Consider the following 22,294-nt stretch of genomic DNA (forward strand, 5'->3'; position numbering starts at 1 on the left):
CATTATTATTTTATTGATTGATTTTCAGTTTTGTCTCATTTTAAATCCAACCACCAGAGTGCAACTGGGAGTCCAATTTAAATTTAACAGTTGCCATGTGAATTGCCAAGAGTTTGAAAAATGTCAGCTGCAAGAATACACTGGGGCTAGTCTGCTCAATAAAAAGGTGGCTGAGTTTTACAATGCTTCTTGTGCTTCAGGAGAAGCAAGACTTGCTGGCCCTGGAATTGCTCAATATTCCTGGTTCCAGTATCTTTTGCCTGGTAGCATGTCAATTTAGCCAACAGACTGACAGGAAACAGATGCAAAAAGTATAAATAAGGCTGTGCCATTACTTTAGAGAGACAGAGAGGGCGGGACAGACAGAGGGGGGCGGGCCAGAGAGAAAGAGTAATAGAGAGACACACACACACACAGAAGAAAGATGGGCCTTTTGCAACAAAGCCATTCTATGCTTTTACTGGTGTCCCTATTACTGCAGCTTTTCTGTCTTTTACTGAACAACAGTGCTGTAATTTCCCATGCCAATATCTGGGAGGGAGGGGAATAGGTTTTGACTTTATGTAATAATGATGAATGGCTGACAATGAGCCAGCCCTTCAGTTGATACCTCTCTGATGGTTATACCCATTGAGGTCAATCAGGAGCAAGAGAAATGTAATGCAACCTGCCAATTCAATACCACTTATTATATTGCTGAAAGTGAACAACTATACTTAGGCACACAAAAGTTAAAGGAAACATTTGACTTGCAAACACAGTGAAAAATTTATTACCAACACACATTCTCCCTCCTCTGGATTGGGGCATTTGACAGTTGAAAACTCCGGATCTGGATCCTTCTGTTCTGGAACTGGAATGGGTGGAGCAAAACCAAATGCCTTGAAAGCGGATTTCACATACTCGTGCCCAACACCATGAAAGGACGTGTGCACAAACTTGAGCGGTGTCTTTCTGTTAAGTTCTCTAAACAGTAGGAAACAAGCACCTCAGTGTCCAACATTATAATGGGAGGGTTAACACAGCACTCACATTAGAGAAGGAAACAAGCTAAAAATTGTTAGAGACAGTTAGATAAATACACAATTCAATCAAATGGAAATTGTATGTTAAAGCAGCAAATTAGAACAACCCAGCTTTTCTTTCATTTAAAAAATGTAGGATGGGACACCAGCAGCTACCCATGATTTAAGTAAATAAAGGATATTCACTGATTGAGATTGTTGATTTGTGGCGGTGAGGTAGAAGATAAAGTAGGAGAAAAATACATGAGTGGAGAAATGATCCGAACTCACTTTAACTAAACAAAACTGATGTATGTTGATTATATAAATAACAACAAAAAAGTCCAGATGGCTTTTTACAACAATAGGTATGAAGTCATCATTTGGCTAAGTAATAGACTTGTTATTCCAGATTACAATGAAAATCATATTTCACCATCTACCAGGGTGAGATTTAAACTGATATCTCCTGAACATTAGTCTGTGGTTCTGGATTATTAGTCTGATCACATTATCACTATGCCACAGCCTCCCTCTTGTAACAGGTGTTGTGGCACTGTGGTATCATCCCTACCTGTGGGTAAAAGATCCAGATTCAAGTCCCACCTGCCACCTGAAGCATAAGTGGAACCCCCTAGCTCCTGAATGATATGGGCATTAACAAGAATGTTGAGAAATCGTGTAAGCTAGCCAGTGAGGAGCTCCTGGATATTAACAGCTAGAAGTCTCATTTTTCAGCCAAGTGTTGAACAGGGAGACAAAATTCTCACTTGAGTAGCAAGGAGTTACATTAGCATCTTCAATACTATGTCATTGTTGATATGCAGGTTCCCAGTCTCCCACCTACTGGACAGAAACTAGGCAGCAACAATTCCCAACATGAAAGTCAGAGTGATAACTTGGTAACTCCAACTCATCACGAGTTCCTCCAGATCTCTATCAGTCATCAGTATCTCAGGGCATAATCCACACACAGCAATCACACACACCTGTCAGCAAAATTCTTGGACACAACATGCTCAGAAAGGTAGAAAAGGATATAAAGGGGGAAGGCGTGCGGCATTGAGGAAAAAGTGATGCTATGCTGAGGAAAGAGGATGTCCCACAGGGGTCATGAAACAATTTAGCTAGAGCTAAGGATTTAATTTTTAAAAAGTGAATTACATTGCCTGATGTAGTCCATTGGCTCATGGAAAAGATGCAGAGAAACATATCAGTTATAATAGGAAAATTTAATTATCAGAATATAGTCTGGGATAATAGTAATGCAAGGAGTAGAGAGGGGCAAGAGGTGTGTATAGTCAATTTCCACTCCAATGGAAGGACTGATCGAATAAGTTCTTGGGAATTCGGAGGACCAAGTAGATCAAATGTCAGTGGGAGAACATTTCCAGGACAGTCATTAATCTTGGGTTAGGGCCACTACAGAAAAGGAAAATGAACAACCAGCAGCAAGACCAATTCAACATACATATCCAGCACTGGGGCCACAATCATTTATAAAATATATTAATGACTTGCATGAGAGAAGTAAATGTACTATTGTAAAATTTGTGGATGACACAAAAATAGATGGGAAGACAAGTATTGAAAACAATATAAAAAGAGTCTACAGAGGGATACAGTCAGACTAACCGAGTTGGCTAAAATTTGGTGGCTAGAATATAATCTGGGAAAATGGGAGGCTAAGTACTGTGGCAGGAAAAAAGACAAACTGATAATTATTTAGAAGGGGAAAGACTGCAAAAGCTGTAGCACAAAGGGATTTGAAGGTCCATGAATCACAAAAGCTGGTACCATGTTCAGCAGGCAACAGAAAAGGCAAATGAAATGTTCATCTTTAGTTAAAAGCAAATTAAGTAGAAAAATAGGGAAATTGAGTCAGAGAGATGTACAGCTTTGGCTTTGATCTCCATGTCATCATTGCCGACAGGAGTAATGCCAGAAGACTGGAGGATAGCAAATGTTATTCCCTTGTTTAAGAAGGGGAGTCTGGACAATGCTGGTAATTATAGGCCAGTGAGCCTTACTTTGGTTGTGGGTAAGGTGTAGGAAAAGGTTTTAAGAGATAGGATTTATAACTATCTGGAAAGGTTATAATCATTTGCCTGGAAAGGAATAATTTGATTAGGGATAATCAACACGGTTTGGTGAAGTGTAAGCTGCGCCACACTAACCTTACTGAGTTCTTCAAGAAGGTGACAAAACAGGTGGATGAAGGTAAAGCGGTTTTTGTGGTGTATATGGACTTCAGTAAGGCGTTTGATAAGGTTCCACATGGTAGGCTATTGCACAAAATACGGAGTTTCGGGATTGAAGGCGATTTAGTGATTTAGATTAGAAATTGGCTAGCTGAAAGAAGTCATAGGGTGGTGGTTGATGGGAAATGTTCATCCTGGAGCTCAGTTACCAGCAGTGCGCTGCAAGGATCTGTTTTGGGGCCACTGCTGTTTGTCATTTTATAAACTGGCTGAAAGGTAGAAGACAGAGGGCGGTGGTGGAGGAGGGTTGTTTAGAGACTGGAAGCCTGTCACCAGTGAAGTGCCTCAAGGATCAGTGCTGGGTCCACTACCTTTCATCATTTATAGAAATGATTTGGATGTGAGCATAAGAGGTATAGTTAGGAAGTTTGCAGATGACACCAACATTGAATTTGTAGTGGACAGCGAAGAAGATTACCTCAGACTACAATGGGATCTTGATCAGATGGGCCAATGGGATAAGTGGCAGATGGAGTTTAATTCAGATAAAGGCAAGGTTCTGTGTTTTGGGAAAGCAAACCTTAGCAGGACTTATATACTTAATGGTAAGGTCCTCGGGAGTGTTGCTGAACAAAGAGACCTTGAAGTGCAGGTTCATAGCTCCTTGAAAGTGGAGTCACAGGTAGATAGGACAGTGAAGGTGTTTGGTATGCTTTCCTTTATTGGACAGAGTTTTGAGTACAGGAGTTGGGAGGTCATGTTATGGCTGTACAGGACATTGATTGGAATACTGTGTGCAATTCTGGTCTCCTTCCTATCAGGAAGATGTTGTGAAATTTGAAAGGATTCAGAAAAGATGCTGCCAGATTTTGAGGATTTGATCTAGAGGGAGAGGCTGAACAGGCTGGGGTTGTTTTCCCTGGAGCGTCAGAGGCTGAGGAGTGACCTTATTGAGGTTTACAAAATTATGAGGGGCATGGATAGGGTTAATATACAAAGTCTTTTTCCTCGGGTCGGGGAGTTCAGAACTAGAGGGCGTAGGTTCAGGGTGAGAGGGAAAGATATAAAAGAGACCTAAGGGGCAACTTTTTCAAGCAGAGGGTGGTGCCAGAGGAAGTAGTGAAGGCTGGCACAATTGTAACATTTAAAAGGCATTTGGATGGGTATATGAATACGAAAGGTTTGGAGGGACATGGGCCGGGTGCTGGCAGATGGAACTAGATTGGGTTGGCATGGACGGGTTGGACCGAAGGGTCTGTTTCCGTGCTGTAGTTCTCTATGACTCTAAATGATCTGGATGTGGGCGTAGAAGGATGGGTTAGTAAATTTGCAGATGACACGAAGATAGGCAGAGTTGTGAATAGTGTCAAAGGATGTTGTGGGTTATAGAGGGACATAGATAAGATGCAGAGCTGGGCGGAGAAGTGGCAAATGGAGCTTAATGAGGAAAGGTGAGAGGCAGTTCACTTCGGAAGAACTAACAGGAATGCAGAGTACTGGGCTAATGGTAAAATTCTTAGCAGTTTGGATGAAGAGAGAGATCTTGATGTCCTGGCACATAAATCCCTTAAAGTTGTCACCCAGATAGATAGGGTTATTAAGAAGACATATGGTGTGTTGGCATTTATTAGTAGGGGGATTGGGTTTCAGAGCCACGAGATCATGCTTCAGCTGTACAAGACACTAGTCAGGCTGCACCTGGAGTACTGCATACAGTTCTAGTCACCACATTATAGAAAGGATGTGGAAGCTTTGGAAAGAGTTCAGAGGAGATTTACGAGGATGTTGTCTGGTATGGAAGGAAGGCCTTATGAGGAAAGGCTGAGGGAATGGAGGCTGTTTTCATTGGAGAGAAGATTGAGAGGTGACTTAATCGAGATGTACGAGATAAAGCAGAGGGTTAGATAGGGCGGACAGTGAGAGCCTGTTTCTTCGGATGGCGAAGGCTAACACGAGGGGACATAGCTTTAAACTGAGGGGTGATAGATTTCGGACAGGTATCAGGGTAGTTTCTTTACTCAGTAGTAGGGGTGTGGAACGGCATGGTTGCAACAATAGTGGACTCACCGATGTTAAGGGCATTGGGCATATATGTGGATAATAAGGAATGGTGTAGGTAGATGGGCATCAGATTAATTTCACAGATTGGCCAACATCGAGGGCCAAAGGGTCTGTACTGCGCTGTAACATTTATGTTCTGTACTCATTGGAGTTTCGAAGAATGGGAGGGAGACCTTATTGAAATATACAAAGCCTTGGGAGCTTGACAGGGTAGATGCACAGAGGTTGCTCCTCCTTGTGGAGGAGTGTAAGATCAGAGGCATAATCTCAGAGTGATCAATTTGCTGAATTATTTACCAAAGGCTTGTTAGGGCTGGGTCACTAAGTATACTCAAGGCTGAGATAGACAGATTATTAATCAGCAAAAGAATCAAGAATTATGGGGAAAGGTAGGAAAGTGGAGTTGAGGAACATCAGATCAGCCGTGATCTTATTGAATAAGTGGACTCAATGGGCCAAATGGCCTTCTTCCGTTCTTGTGGTCTGAAGGGAGAGCCAAGATCAAGGGCTAAGAGTACAGTTGGGTTAAAAGAAATGAAAGGTGAAATGGGGTAGATGGGGCTGTGGAATTCAGAACATAGCAGATAACCATGATGTAACTGATTAGCAGAGAAAGCGCAAAAGACTAAATGACCTACTTTTGTTTATAATTTGTACATTTGTATGTAAATTAGCCCGAAATCTGTTCAAGACCATTTCATCTGGCCTCTATAGGTCCTCTGTCCTAAGAAAATAAAGTCCTTCCTCTTACACCATCATTCCAGCGACTCAGACAAGGTTAGAGACAAAACAAAAACTGCAGACGCTGGAATCCAAAGTAGACAAGCAGGAGGCTGGAAGAACACAGCAAGCCAGGCAGCATCAGGAGGTGGAAAGGTTGACATTTTGAGTGTAACCGTTCTTCAGGGCTTCGGGGAGGGGGTGGGGGGGGGGGGGGGGGGGTGGGGGTGGGGGGGGGGGGGGGGGGGGTACGGGAGCTACAGATAAAAGGCTGGTGGGGGAGGATGGTGAAGACAGGTAGATGGTACAACCTGGTTGGTCAGTGGGAGAAATGAAGATGATTTGTGGTATGATGGGGAAGGGGCTGGGAAGGGAGTCGAGGGATGTGAAGGGAGGTTATTTGAAATTGGAGAACTTAGTGCAGAGTCCTCTGGGCCGTCGGGTGGCCATGTGGAAAGTGAGCTGTTGTTCCTCCAATTTGGTTCATTGTGGCAATGGAGGATGGTCATATTGGAAAGGGACTGGGGAAGGGGAATTAAAAATGGACATTGACTGGGAGGTCCAGTCGGCCCCTGCAGGCCTGGCTGAGGTGCTTGGTGAACTGTTCCGAAGTTTACATTCAGTCACCCCAATGTAGACAAGACCACATTGGGAGCACCTGATGCAGTAAACTAGGTTGGAAGAGAGGCACGTGAACCTCTGTCTCACTTGGAAGGGTTTTTTGGGGCTCTGGATGAAGGTGGGGGGTGTACCAGCAGGTTTTGCATCTTTTCCGGTTGCTGGGGAAGGTATTAATGCTATCTTCCGTCTGGGCAGCCTACAGCCCAGACCTCCCTCCCTTTCACTCCTCCCAGCCACTTACTGGATTCATTCCTCCCATTGACCAACCATGTTGTTCCCTCTGCCTGTCTTCACCTATCCCCACTTCACCACCCTGCCTCTGCCATCTCTTTTAGCTGCAACTCCCCTCACATCCACCTTCAGTCCTGAAGAAGGGTGAAACCCGAAGAGTCGGCTTCTCCACCTCCTGATACTGTGTTCTTCCAGCCTCCTGCGTGTCTACTCAAGACAAGGTTGGCAGGAAAAGTTAGCAGCTGAACAATGGGCTACTTTCAAAGGAGGAATAATTTGGACACAGTGAAGGAACCTTTCCCTTGTAAGGGAAGGGAGTGCAAACAAATCTAGAGCTCCCTAGATGAAAAAGATGTAGAAATTATGAAGCAGGAACAACAATGTGCTTATGACAGTATTAAGTTTCGGCGATGCAAACAAAGGGACCGACGTAATGGACGGATCCACACCAAGAGTGGCACTGTGATAAAAATAATAAATGAACACACATTCCCCTTCCGCAGCAAGTGTCAAAGTTGCGAAAGTGAAAACAAGCTTAAAACGTCGTGCAGAAGAATCGCAGGAAGTACCTAGCGTTCTTATTAACAAATGTGTAGCTGATGTCCTTCAGTCAGTCCTAGCATCTTTACCGACAACAAGCAACATGAAGAAAATTCGACAAAAAAGGAATGATATTAGTTTAGTGCCACCAACCCCTACTGATCTTCAGCATTTGGTGATTCCAATTACATACAAAGTATAGAAGATGGATAACGGAGCAGAAGAAAAATTTCTTTTGGCGGATAGTGGTCAAGGAAGTAATCGTATAATCATATCTGGCAGGGAATCTTGGATACATTATTTAGCAGAATCGAGATTTATATATGGAACAGCTGATAGCGGGTTATCCACCACAAACAAAGCCAAAAAAAAAACAGAGACGCAGACAATAGAATAAGAAAAATTTTTCTTGAATACAGTGAAAGAGATTGTTTGGAATATCTTAGAGGAATAGCGCATAACTATCAAATGAACTAAAACATTTCATTGTTAATATTAATGTGAGATTTTACTGCCTTTATAAAGATTTTAAAAATATATTTCCTTTTTCTGGTTAAAGTTTGTAACTCATTTTTATACATAACCAATAAAATATATTTATTTTACCTCTTTTTAAAAAATCAATTTGTAGTATGTAGTTGTATAAATAAAGGGGACTGAGAAGTATGAAAGAACAGGTGGGAGCGAAAACAATCAGTACATTGAGTCATAGAGATGTACAGCATGGATCAGACCCTTCAGTCCAACTCGTCCACACCGACCAGATATCCCAACCCAATCTAGTCCCACCTGCCAGCACCCGGCCCATATCCCTCCAAATCCTTCCTATTCATATACCCATCCAAATGCCTCTTAAATGTTGCAATTGTACCAGCCTCCACCACTTCCTCTGGCAGCTCATTCCATACACGTACCACCCTCTGTGTGAAAACGTTGCCCCTTAGGTCTCTTTTATATCTTTCCCCTCTCACCCTAAATCTATGCCCTCGAGTTCTGGACTCCCCGACCCCAGGGAAAAGACTTTGTCTATTTATCCTATCCATATATATATTTCCAGTGACGAATAGTCTCCGGAGGTCAAATGACCCCAGTGGAGAGACGCTGGTGGAGAACTGGCAGTGACTAATCATCGGCAGCGAATCTGCACCAACCCCAGTGTTGGAACCCTTCTTGATGCAGACATGATATGATGCAGAAGGAGGCCATCTGGCCTATCAATTGTGCGTTATTGTACAGCAGCCTTTTGATTCAGGGTACACCTAGAAATGCTGCTTAGCATTTCCCAGAGAACTATCTCATTATTCTGCCTTGCACAATATACAAAGATTTGGATGATGTCTTGTGATGAAGTGGTAATATCCTCACCTCTGGGCCAAGAGGCCCAGGTTCAAGACTCCACAAAGTTACAACATATTTGAATAGATTGATTATAATAAGGAGTTGAGATTATAGGATTATAGGAACTCATAGCACTCTCATGATTTTTCAAACTTTTCTGCAGATCATTCTTGTTTTTGACCATGTGTTGAAACCAAACCGGTCAGTGCTTCTACATTTCAAGCAGAGTCCAAAATTAATTATACTGGAAGGAAATATTCAGCAGGTCAGGCACCTTGGAGATGGAACCCCCTTGAGTACAATTAACTGCTATTTTCCCTCTGCTCCTTTCTCCCTCAGCTGTCATGTGCACAAACTCCCCTCAATATTTCAACCAACTGGCGGTTCCTCACATCAGAGCCTTGAGTGCCTAGAAGCTATTCAATCCCAGTGACAAAATTCAGATGAACTGTTATTCAATGTCTACAACAGAAATTGCTCCACAGTTTGACAAACTTTGACCAGTCTTCCACTTTCTAACATAAAATGGTTGTGGCCAAAGCTGACATTCAGCATACTGTCTGGTGTACCGAAGTTGCTGGAATGACTGCAGTACCATAAAATGGAGGTAAAAACAAGGACTGCAGATGCTGGAAATCAGAATCTAGATTACAGTGGTGCTGGAAAAGCACAGCAGGTCAGGCAGCATCCGAGGAACAGCAAAATCGATGTTTTGGGCAAAAGCTCTTTATCAGGTATACCATAAAATGGAGTCAACACTTTCAGCAGGAGAGGAGAAAGGTGAAAGAAATAGCCGAGACCTTTCTGCATCCAGAGAATTATTCACCTAAAGCAAATAAATCAACACCAAAGCTTTCTCAAAGGATTAAAAAGGAATGAGTAGATTTGTTTAATTAAAATGAACCTGTTAATTATCAGATTTCAACTGGACATCTCACAGCAGCACATGCTATTAAGATCACAGCACAATTGTAAATGGAAAAAGAAATCTAACCATTTGAACAATCTATTTTTGTCACTACAATGAGGCATGGATTGATTAATTGAAGAAAGAAGAAGCAGGCAATTAAAATAATTATTCATTTGGGAGCAAACCAGGCAAATTCAATATCATGGGACATGGGGCAGTGTGCACATAATCAACTGTCACACAGATGGTCTTCAAAGATACCTGAAACATTGATCTCAAAATGAGTCTATCAAGTCACAATTCAGGTAATTATACAGCCATAACATAAAAACAGAAGCAGGAGCTGGTGAATAACACCAATGGAATTTGGCCAACTATCATACAGATGTCCTTCCACCCTTAAATCAGTCATTTGGCATTGAATTTGGTGAAAACAAGGACTGTAGATGCTGGAAACCAGAGTCTAGATTAGAGTGGTGCTGGAAAAGCACAGCAGGTCAGGCAGCATCCGAGGAGCAAGAAAATCGATGTTTCGGGCAAAAGCCCTTTACATGAATTTGGTGAGACATGCTCTCTCAATTTAATACAGTTATAATCAAATGATCTTACTCAAGCAGGTACAAGAATGGATGATTTATGCAGGATCTTGTTTCAGTGGAGTGTGCAATACTCTGATGGTTAGATTATATAAAGCCATGACATGGAGATGCCAGTGTTGGACTGGGGTGGACAAAGTCAGACATCATACGACACCAGGTTATAATCCAACAAGTTTACTTAAAATCACAAGTTTTCAGAGCAGTGTGATTTTAAATAAACCTGTTAGATTATAACCTGGTGTCATGCAACTGCTGACTTAGATTACAAAAGCACCTCCTAAAATGAGAGTGTGTTGCCTGAAAAGCACAGCAGGTCAGGCAGCATCCAAGGAGCAGAAAAATTGACATTTTGGGCTGATTAAGGGCTCTAGCCCAAAACGTCGATCTGCCTGCTCCTTGGATGCTGCCTGACCTACTGTGCTTTTCCAGCAACACACTCAACTCGGATCTCCAACATCTGTAAACCTAGGATGCGCAGACTGTAGAAAGACTCCATAGTTTACCTCATGAGAGTTCTTTGTCAGATAGTGGGATCTAGACTAGGAAGTCTTTAAAAGCACAACACATATACACTCCTCTCATGAGCACATTATTCCATATTCTTAAAAAAAAATTAGTCAACACAACCTGTGAATCTACGTGATGTAGTGGCACACTGTGATGTGCTCCAACATGTTGCATGATGTTGCAACAAAATGACTAGGAATTGATGTGGCCACATTCTGATCTCAGTCATGCTCCTGATGGAAGTCTTAAACTCATACTTAGCATCTCAAACAGGAGTAGGAGAAAGTTAAAATGAAGCACTAAATTTACTCATCCAGGCACAATGTTCTGTAGTCAGGACTAGCCAACGACAACAGAATTTAGATGAAATGTAAATTAGTACACTTAAGCAAACACTGTATACTCAAATCAAACTGGGAATGAGGCGGTTTCATTGCATCCTCTTTAAAGCTTTAGATATTTTTAATTTCAAAATTAGTTTGTTTTGTCAGGGAGAGAGATAAAATAATCCATTGCCAGAAAAGCTATCCATTAAGCAAAGGACCTGTAGAGTTGATCAAATATGTTCAAAACAATAGCAATTCCTTAGATAGAGCAGGAAGAATTGGGAAAAGGAACAGGGTTAGAAGTCACATGACACCAGGTTTTAGTCCAACTGGTTTATGTGAAATCACAAGCTTTCAGAGCATTGCTCCTTCAGGTTAACCAAAACCTGGTTTCATGTCATTTTTGACCATGTCCACCCCAGTCCAACAGCGGCACCTCCACATCAGGGAAAAGGGAGGGAGGGAATTCAAAATTATCTGTACACTGTCTGAGGTTGCTAGAGGTAGTGTTATAAGGTTCATTATTAGAAAAGGTTAACTTCACAGGACTGTGGGGAAAAAGTTGAGTGTGACAGCAGTTGAATTATTCCTTTGGAATACAATAAGAAACTAAATGGTTGCAGCAGAAAAGAAAGTAATTCTATGAAATACAATATCCAGTCAACAAGAAAAAATAGATGGATTTACATGTCATAGAAAGTAGGAGCAGGAGGCAATTTAGCCTGTTGTGTCTGCTCTATCCTGCCATTCAGGACATACAGAACCTGCTAAAAATCAGGCATGAGGCCTTCAGATCAGGAGACCCACTCAAATATAAGGAATCCAAGCATGACCTTCGCAGAGTCATTAAGACAGCCAAGGACCAATACCGATCCAAAGTAGCGACCCAGACAGACACCTGGCAACTATGGCAAGGACTGAATGAGATCGCAGGTTCTAAAAAAGTGACAGTGCAAGATAGCAGACAATGACACATCCCTCCCAGATCGTCTCAACGCCTTCTATGCTCACATTGAGCAGAATTTCGGCGGAGAGGTAACACCTATTCCAACAAGTCCTGACGAACCTATCCCAACAGTCACTGCATCAGAGGTCAGATCAGTTTTCCTTCGTGTGAATCCAAGGAAAACAATGGGAGTACTAGACAGTGCATTCAGAGCATGTGCTGATCAACTTGCAGAGGTCTTCTCAGACATTTTCAACCTCTCCCTGCAGCAGGCCACTGTCCCTGCCTGTTTCAAGAGGGCCAACATCATCCCTGTGTCCCAATGACTACTGCCCAGTGGCCCTAACTTTGGTGGTCAGGAAGTGCTCTGAAAGGCTGGTCATGACATCAACCAACTCCAGCCTCCCCACTACTCTTGATATATTTCCCTCCCCTCCCCTATCAGCGTTCCGGAATGATCACTACCTCTGCGACTCCCTCGTCAGGTCCACACCCCCCACCAACCCAACCTCCACTCCCGGCACCTTCCCCTACAACCGCAAGAAATGCAAAACTTGCGCCCACACCTCCCCCCTCACTTCCCTCCAAGACCCCAAGGGATCCTTCCATATCCGCCACAAATTCACCTGCACCTCCACACACATCATTTACTGCATCCGCTGCACCCAATGTGGCCTCCTCTATATTGGGGAGACAGGGCGCCTACTTGCGGAACGTTTCAGAGAACACCTCTGGGACACCCGCACCAACCAACCCAACCGCCTCATGGCTGAACACTTTAACCCCTCCAACTCCGCCAAGGACATGCAGGTCTTTGGCCTCCTCCATCGCCAGACCATGGCAACACGACGCCTGGAGGAAGAACGCCTCATCTTCCGCCTTGGAACCCTCCAGCTTCCTCATTTCCTCTCCCCCCACCTTATCTCAGTCCCAACCCTCAGACTCAGCAGCGCCTTAACCTGCAATCTTCTTCCCGACCTCTCCGCCCCCACCACCTCTCCGGCCTATCACCCTCACCTTAACCTCCTTCCACCTATCGCATTCCCAACGTCCCTCCCCCAAGTCCCTCCTCCCTACTTTTTATCTTAGCCTGCTTGGCACACCCTCCTTATTCCTGAAGAAGGGCTTATACCTGAAACGTCGACTCTCCTGCTCCTTGGATGCTGCCTGACCTGCTGGGCTTTTCCAGCAACACATTTTTCCATTCCAATTTGCCTATTGGACCAACAGATCCATGTCAGGTGCCATATCACTGCCCTTCACTCCTCCCTAGAACATCTTGGCACCAAGAATATCTGCGTAAGAATCCTACTCATTGACCACAGTTCAGCCTTCAACACTATTATCCCCTGGAGACTGATTACTAAACTTAGTGAATTGGACTAAGCCCCACTCTCTGAAATTGGATCCTCAGTTTCCCGACCCACAGGCCACTATCAGTGAAAACTGGGGACAATATTTCATCCTCATTAACACTCAACACTGGAGCTCCCCAGGGATGTGTACTCAGTCCTCTACTGTATTCACTGTATACCCTGACTGCATTGCCAAATACCAGACTAATGCCATTTACAAGTTCGCTGATGACACCACCATAGTCAGTCGAATCTCAGGTGGCAACGAAACAGACTGCAGACAGGAGGTGGAAAACCTGGAAAAATGGTGCACTGAGAATGACCTAGCTCTCAGTGCCGGCAAAACCAAGGAACTCATTACTGACTCATGCCCCCCTACATATTAACAGCACAGAGGTGGAACGAGTGGAAAGTGTCAAGCTCCTGGGAGCGGTCATCCAAAAGAAGCTGTTTTGTACTCTCCATGTGGACACATTGGTTACAAAGACTCAACATCTCTTCTTCCTCAGGCAGCTGAGGAAATTTGGCATGACGGCAAATACCCTTGCCAATTTTTATAGGTGCACCATCGAGAGCATTCTGTCTGGATGTATCACTACCTGGTATGACAACTGTATCATTCAAGATCGGAGACAGTTAAAGAGAGTGGGGAACTCAGCCCAGACAATCACAAAACACCAACCTCCATCTACCAGGCCCACTGTCAAGGAAAAGCCACCAGCATTCTTAAAGATCCATCCCACCCTGGCAATGTTTTTCTACAACCTCTACCATTGGGGAGAAGGTACAGAAGCCTGAACACATGCACCAGCCAGTTTCACAACAGTTTCTACCCTACTGTTGTTTGAATACTGAATGGACTCTCAAACTCTTAACATTTGCCTGTACCTGTGTTTTTGTTTTTTCTGTTGTTTACCTATTATTTACTATCTATGCTACTTAACTGCGTGATCTGCCTGTATTTCTCGCAAGACAAAGCTTTTCACTGTGCCTTGGTACACGTGACAATAAATCGAATTCAATTCCACTTCTATACCCAATTTTTCTTGATGCCTTTAAAATCTAAAACAAATTTTATTTCTTGAAGATATTCAGTGACTTGGCTTCCACACACTTCAGTGGTACAGAACTCCACAGGTTCATTATCTTAGACTGAAGATGGTTTTCCTTTTCTCAATTCTGAATGGTCCCCTAGTTCTAGACTTCCCAGGGGAAACTGGTCCCTGCATCTAGTCTGCCCAGCCCCGTTAAGAATTTTATACAATTTACTGAGGTATCCTCTCACCGCTCTACACTGTATTAGACATTAGATTAGATTAGATTACTTACAGTGTGGAAACAGGCCCTTCGGCCCAACAAGTCCACACCGCCCCGCCGAAGCGCAACCCACCCATACCCCTTACCTAACACTACGGGCAATTTAGCATGGCCAATTCACCTGACCTGCACATTTTTGGACTGTGGGAGGAAACCGGAGCACCCGGAGGAAACCCACGCAGACACGAGAAGAATGTGCAAACTCCACACAGTCAGTTGCCTGAGGCGGGAATTGAACCCAGGTCTCTGGCGCTGTGAGGCAGCAGTGCTAACCACTGTGCCACCGTGCCGCTCTTAAGCCCAGTCAAATCAATCTCTCCTCATAGGACAGCCCAGTGACCCCTGGTATCAGCCTAGTGAACCTCCGCTGTACTCCTTAGATGGCAAGTCTATCCTTTCTTGGATAAGGAGACCAAAATTATACACAATAGTCCAGGTGTGGTCTCACCAAGGCCTGATTAACTCAATACTACTTTTGACTTCACATCCTCTTGAAATGAAGGCCAATATATCAACTGCCTACCGCACCTGCATCTTATGCTCGAAACGTCGATTCTCCTGCTTCTCAGATGCTGCCTGACCAGCTGTGCTTTCCCAGCACCACACTCTTCGACTCTATACACTTTCATTGACAGTTCAAAGACACTCAAAATCCTTTTGTGCATTCACACTTCCCAGTATGTCACTATTTAAATTATACGCTTCCTTACTGTTTTTCACACCCAAGTGTATAACTTCACATTCAGAAAACTTGGACATGTTGAATTTGGTTTCTTCACCCAGGTCATTTTATGTACATCGTGAATAGCTGAGGGGGGAGGGGTCGAGCTTTGATTCTTGCAATACCCCATTAGCCACTGCCTGCCACTCAGAAAAAGACCCATTTATTCCCACTCTGTTTCCTGTATGTCAGCGGTGCAGTGGTTAGCACTGTTGCCTCACGGCACCAGGGAGCTGGGTTCAATTTCAGCCTCAGGTGACTGTGTGTTTGGAGTTTGTGCATTCTCCCATTGTCGACATGGGTTTCTGCCAGGTGCTCCGGTTTCCTCCCATAGTCCAAAGACGTGCAGATTAGGTGGATTGGCCGTGCTAAATTGCCCATAGTGTCCAGGAATGTAGAGGTGGATGGATCAACCATGGAAAACACAGGGTTACAGGGATGTGATGGGTTGGGGTGGGATGATCTGAGGATCGGAGTGGACATGATGGGCCAAATGGCCTGCTTCCGCACCATAGGGATTCTATGAACCAATTCTCAATCCATGCCAACATATTACCCCTTACTGTCTTAGCTTTGTCTGTTAACCTCTTACAGAACTTTATCAAAAGCAGTAGTTTTCCCTTCTCCATTCTACTAGCGATATCCTTCAGTAGATTTGTTAAGCATGATTTGCCGTTCATACACCCTTGCTAGTTTTGTCCAATCTTGTTAAATGTTTGTTACCATGTCTTTCAGAACAGACTCCAGTATTTTCCCCTTGACAGGCAGTTCATGGTTTAGGAGCAGCTCACTTATGAAGGCTTGTACTTATAAGTGAGAGTGCATATTAATGCTCATTTAAAGATTTGAAATATAAATTTTTGCACTAACTTACAAATAGTTATTTTATATTGTGCTGTATTGTGTTCTAACTTGTGTACAAATTAACTTCTAAACATACTCAGGAATAGAACCCACTCCTAACCCTAGGACTGCCTGTACTGATGTTGAGTGAACTGATCTGTAACTCTTCTTTCAAACCCTCCCTAATTTCATTCTGCATAAATACAAGAATATGAAATGCACTATATGATAGACACATCGTTTATTCTCAGCCTTGAAAATTTAAGAATAGGCCTAGTGACTCTCACCATGGAGTTATTAGGCTGATGTATTTGTGTGGTATGGAGGATGGAAAGCACTATCAAAAGTGGTATTGATCACATAAGGAATATCAGGTAAGCATATACGATACCATGATGTAAGCCATAAGATATAACAGCAGAATTGGCCATTTTGCACATTGAGCCCATTCCACCATGATGTGTTTCTCTACACATTAGAGAACCCCATACTAATCAAGGGCCTATCTCTTGGTCTTAAACATACTCAATGACTTGGCCTCCACAGCCTTCTGTGGCAATGAATTTCACTGATTCACCATCTGGCTGAAGACATTCCTTTTCACCAACTGGAAAGAGTCTTCCCTTCACTCTAAGGCATGTTCTGGCCAACACTTATCCACTTACTAGACCCACTCAAAGTCAAAGTCATTATCTGGTAATTTACCTCAAGATTGCTTGTAGAATCCAACTGCATTGGTTGTGACACACTGTGGGATGTCCCAAATTTCTTTCCTTCTGTTTTTCCAAAAGTACTCTGCTTAAGGTAGAATTAGAATTATCAAAGAACTAAGTGCAGTACGTTGAGATATGGTGAATAAAAACAAGAATATGTGAATGCTCCCAATCTCTGCCTGTGGGAGGTGCTCATCAGAAGGCAAAGTGAAAATTGAGCAAAGAACAGATCACTATAACTCTTGCACGTGAGTTAATGTCTGCTGTGACCCATGAGATGGGGAAGTGGAACACAAAACTTTTTTTAAAAGTTGTAAGTACAAGTGGAAGTTGCAACATTTAGAACAGATCATTCCAAACTTATTCAGCTGTCAGCCTGATAAAACAAGAATTCAATAAAATGGTACAATGTATCAGAGAAGCACAACCACTATGTAAATGTGCTAAGGCACATCACAGCAACACAGGACAACCAAGTATGACAGAGCTAGAGGTGATCTTAGATCAGGTAACCAAAAGCTTGGTCAAAAAGAATATGCTTTAAGAATTATCTTAAAAGGAAGAAAGCAAAGCAAAAAGAGGCAGAGGGTGTAGACAGGGCTTTCAGAGTTAAAAATCTTGGCAAGTGAAGCTACGGCAACCAATGGGATGAACGGACTAATGACTGGGGAGAGACTGGATCAGTTAGGACTACAGTGTTTTGGCCTTTATTAATAAAGGGATTGAGTTCCTGAACCAGGAGGTTATGCTGCAGCTGTACAAAGCTCTGGTACAGCCACACTTGGAGTATTGTGTACAGTTCTGGTCACTGCATTGTAAGGAGGATGTGGAAGCTTTGAAAGGGTGCAGAGGAGATTTATTAGGATGTTGCCTGATACGGAAGGAATGTCTTACGAGGAAAGGCTGAGGGCCTTGAGACTGTTCTCGTTAGAGAGAAGAAGGTTGAGAGGTGACTTAATAGAGACATACAACACAATCAGAGGGTTAGATAGGGTGGACAGGGAGAGCCTTTTTCCAAGTACGGGGACGGCAAACACGAGGGGACACAACTTTAAAGTGAGGGGAGATAGGTATAAGACAGATGTAAGAGGTAGTTTCTTTACTCAGAGAGTAGTAAGGGTATGGAATGCTTTGCCTCCAACGGTAGTAGATTCGCCAAGTTTAAGTGCAGTTAGGTCGTCATTGGACAGGCATATGGACGTACATGGAATAGTGTAGGTGGGATGGGCTTCAGATTAGTATGACAGGGCAGCGCAACATCGAGGGCCGAAGGGCCTGTACTGTGCTGTAATGAATATAGAACATAGAACATTAGAGTTTAGAAAAAAAAAGGGGGTGTGGGGGAATCTCATAGAAACCAAACAAATTCTGATGGGATTAGACAGGGTAGATACACAAAGGATGATGTTCTCGATAGCCAGGGAGGCCAGAACCAGGCGTCATAGTCCAAGGACAAGGGGTAGACCTTTTAAAGTCAGAGATAAGAATGAATTTCCTCACCCAAAGAATGGTGAGACTGTGGAATTCTCAGCCATAGAAAACTTGTTGTTGCCAAAACACTGAAGACTTAAGAACCATATCTGCTGCCTCTTTCTTATGACCAAAGGAATTAAAGAATGTGGGGAGAAAGTAGGAACCAGGGCACTGAGCTGAATGATCGGGCATGATCATATTGAATAGCAAAGCAGGCTCAAAAGGCCAATTAACTTACTTCTGCTCAGACATTCTATGTTTCTATGTTAATGGTGCAATAATTATAATTGTGAACATACACATGAATTAAAGGAGCACAGATAACAGAGTTTAGGGTTGGAGGAAATTACAGAAATAGGGACAAGCAAGGATATGGAGAGATGTGAAAATAAGGATGAGAATTTTTTAAAAAATTAAAACTTTACATAACCAGGTTTTTCAGTGAGCACAGGGGTGATAGTGGCTTTGTTACAAGTAAGCTCAACATTTCTGTGCTTAACTTACATTTCTAATCAAGTACAAGAATTTTAAAAATGACTGATTTCCCATTCCCACACAGTAATGTCCAAAAATATCAATAAATAGCAATCAACAACGTTGAACATGCTGGGCACAAGACTCAACAGAAAATTTTGCTACTATGAGCAATTTTAACCAATTTAAACTTTCCCAGAAGATTCGACCATCCATCTAAAGCACAAAACCAGTGTGTCACTTGATAGCTGCCCTGGGAACAGGGGATGACTATTCAGCCCTTCAAGCCAATTCCACCATTCTATTAGATAGTTGCTAACTTGTATCTTAATACCATCCACCTATAACCCTGAATATTCATGCACGATATAAAGTCTATTAATTTAATGTTAAAATTTTAATTTGACCACTTGCCACACACAAAGTCTTTAAGACTTTTGGAGCAAGAACTTGACATTATGAAAAGACGCTTCTTGGCACCATCCCCATACAGAGTTATACAGCACGGAACCAGACCCTTCAGTCCAACCAGTCCATGCTGAACATAATCCCAAACTAAGCAAGTTCCACCTGCCTGCACTTGCTCCATATCCCTCCAAACCTTTCTTAATCACTTACTTATCTAAATATCTTTTAAACGTTGCAATTCTACCTGCATCCACCGCTTCATCTGGAAGTTCATTCCACATGCAAACCACTCTGTACAAAAATGATCCCTCATGTCTTTAAAATTTTTCTCTTCTTACATTAAGAATACGACTCTTAGTCTTGAAATCCCCCACCCTAGGGAAAAGACTTTCATTCACCTTATCTGTTTCACTCAATTTTATAACCTTCTATTAATCACCCCTCAACCTCCTACGCTCCTGTGAAAAAAAAGTCCCAGCCTCTCCTTATAACTGAAACCCTCCACTTCCGGCAATATCCTGGTAAACTTTTTCTGAACCCTCTCCAGCTTAATAGCATCCTTCCGAGAATAGGGTGACCAGAACTGGACACAGTACTCCAGAAGAGGCCTCACCAATTTCATGAACAGCCTCAACACGACATCCCCACCCCAAACTCAAAAGGTCTGAGCATGGAAGGCAAGTACACCGAACACCTCCTTAACCACCCTGTCTACATGTGATCAACTAGGAGAAAATGAGGACTGCAGATGCTGGAGATCAGAATTGAAGAGTGTCGCGCTGGAAAAGCATAGCTGGGAATGCAATAGGTGGTGAAAGTGATAGGCTGGAGCAGAGGGTGGAGCAGATAGGTGGGAAGGAAGATGGACAAGTCGGACAGTGCTGAGTTGGAAGGTTGGAACTGGGATAAGGTGGGGGAGCATCCGAGGAGCAGGAGAATCAATGTTTCAGGCATAAGCCCTTCATGAGGAATGAGCCTCACCTGATCCCAGTTCCAACCTTCCAACTCGACACTGTCCCCTTGAACTGTCCTACTTGTCCATTTTCCTTCCCATCTATCTGCTCCACGCTCCTCTCCAACCTATCATTTTCACCTCAACTTTCATCTACCTGTCGCTTTCCCAGCTACCTTTCTCCCAACACCACCCTTTTATCACTCAGCCCCCTTGGCCCACAAGCCTCATTCCTGATGAAGGGCTTATGCCCGAAATGTACATTCTCCTGCTCCTCGGATGCTGCCTGACCGGCTGTGCTTTTCCAGCACCACACTCTTCGACTGCCTATATGTGATGCAAACTTCAAAGAATTATATACCTGAACGCAAAGGGCTCTCTGTTCCACAACACTACCCAAAGCCTTGCCATTAATTGTATAAAGTCCTGCCCTTGTTTGTTTTACCAAAATACAATACGTCACATTTATCCAAATTACACTCCAGCTGCCACTCCTTAGCCCATTGATCCAGCTGATCAGGATTCCTTTGTAATTTGAGATAACCTTCTTCACTCTCAACTATACCACCAATTTTGGTGTCATCTGTAAATTTGCTAACCATGCTTGCTTTTTATATCTAAATCATTCATATAAATTACAAACAGAAGTGGACCCAGCACCAATCCCTATGGAACACTGTTGGTAACAGGCCTCCAGTCCCAAAAGCACCACTCTGTCTCCCAATGTCAAGCCAATTTTGTATCTAATTGGCAAGCTCATCTGGAATTACATGTGATCTAACTTTACTAATTAGTCTACCATGTAAAGTTTTGTCCAAGGCTTTTATTAAAGTCCAAGTAAACAAAGTGCAACTAATTAAAATGGTCAATTTTTAAGCTTTCCCCCTATTTTGGATGACTCCCCCCTTCATCTTAACCAGGGAAAATAGGGTACAGAGAAACCATTTATCCTATCCAATTCCTTAAACATCAGGTCTTGAGGATTTACATTCACTTGTTCTGAATATAATCCTTTTGGCTGAACCAGTCCATTTTAGTATTTATGCTCCACCCGGAATATCCTTCTTTATCTGGTCAAAATTGTTCACAATTTTGAACGTCTCAATAAGATCACCTTCTAACTTTATCTGCTTCAAGGAAAATAAGCCCAATTTCTCTAATTTTTCTTTTTTTCTGGTATCATTCTAGTAAATCTCCTTTGCACTTTCTGAAAGGCTTTAACATTCTTCCCTAAATAAGGTGCCCAAAACTGAACACAATACTCCAAACGTGGTCTGACCAATGATTTGTAGAGGTGTAGCATTACTTCTTTGTTTTTATATTCTCTGCCTCTCTTTATAAACCCAGGTGTCCTATAAGCCTTCTAAGTAAGCTGTTTCAACTTGCCTGGCCACCTTCACAGAATTATGCACTTGATTCCTGAGGTCTCTCTGCTCTATTACTCCTCTCAAGGCTATATCATGGAACCTGTATTGTCTTTCCATGTTTCCTCTACCAAGATGCACTACCTCTTATTTCTCTTTATTGAAATTCATCTGCCAGGCATCTGCCCATTTGGCCAACTTGTCAATGTCCCTCTGGAGTTGTCCAGCATCAGTCATAATTCACTATTCTTCCTAACTTGGTATCATTGGCAGATTTTGAGATTTTGCTCTCCAAACCATTTATTTAACCTGCCATGTGACACTGTATTAAATATGGCAGTGAAGGGCAGAAATCTCTGCAAGTCTCATCAGTGTCAAGTTCTTCAACCACTGAGTGTGGCACCAGAGGCCTGGTGTACAGAAAGGAGGCGAGCAGCACAGGACTGCCTAACATTAGCTGATTCATGGTGTCCAAGTTTTTCACTTTGTACACATCAGGACAGAATCACAAAATTACATTTCTCCCTATCGGATACATTTACAAAAAGACAAAATAAGTGCAAACAAAACTGATGCCAAATGAACCATTGTAGTGATTGGAACCAGGGCCAGTGCATTTCATTGATTGGCCCAGATTAACAATCCCAATCAGGGAGCCCTGGCTGACAAA

General features: G+C 42.9%; 1 protein-coding gene across 4 annotated transcripts in view; it reads right to left on the minus strand.

The window, feature by feature from the left end:
• pgm2l1 (phosphoglucomutase 2-like 1) overlaps positions 1-22,294 on the minus strand; it is a 162,548-nt gene that overhangs the window by 53,822 nt on the left and 86,432 nt on the right. For all 4 annotated transcript variants that reach the window (XM_072576719.1, XM_072576718.1, XM_072576716.1 and 1 more), the window contains one exon: positions 777-966. In XM_072576719.1, the coding sequence (XP_072432820.1) occupies positions 777-966 (190 nt within the window). The remainder of the gene's footprint in view (positions 1-776; positions 967-22,294) is intronic.

The sequence above is a fragment of the Chiloscyllium punctatum genome, chromosome 9, assembly GCF_047496795.1.
Source record: "Chiloscyllium punctatum isolate Juve2018m chromosome 9, sChiPun1.3, whole genome shotgun sequence".
Lineage (NCBI taxonomy): Eukaryota > Metazoa > Chordata > Chondrichthyes > Orectolobiformes > Hemiscylliidae > Chiloscyllium > Chiloscyllium punctatum.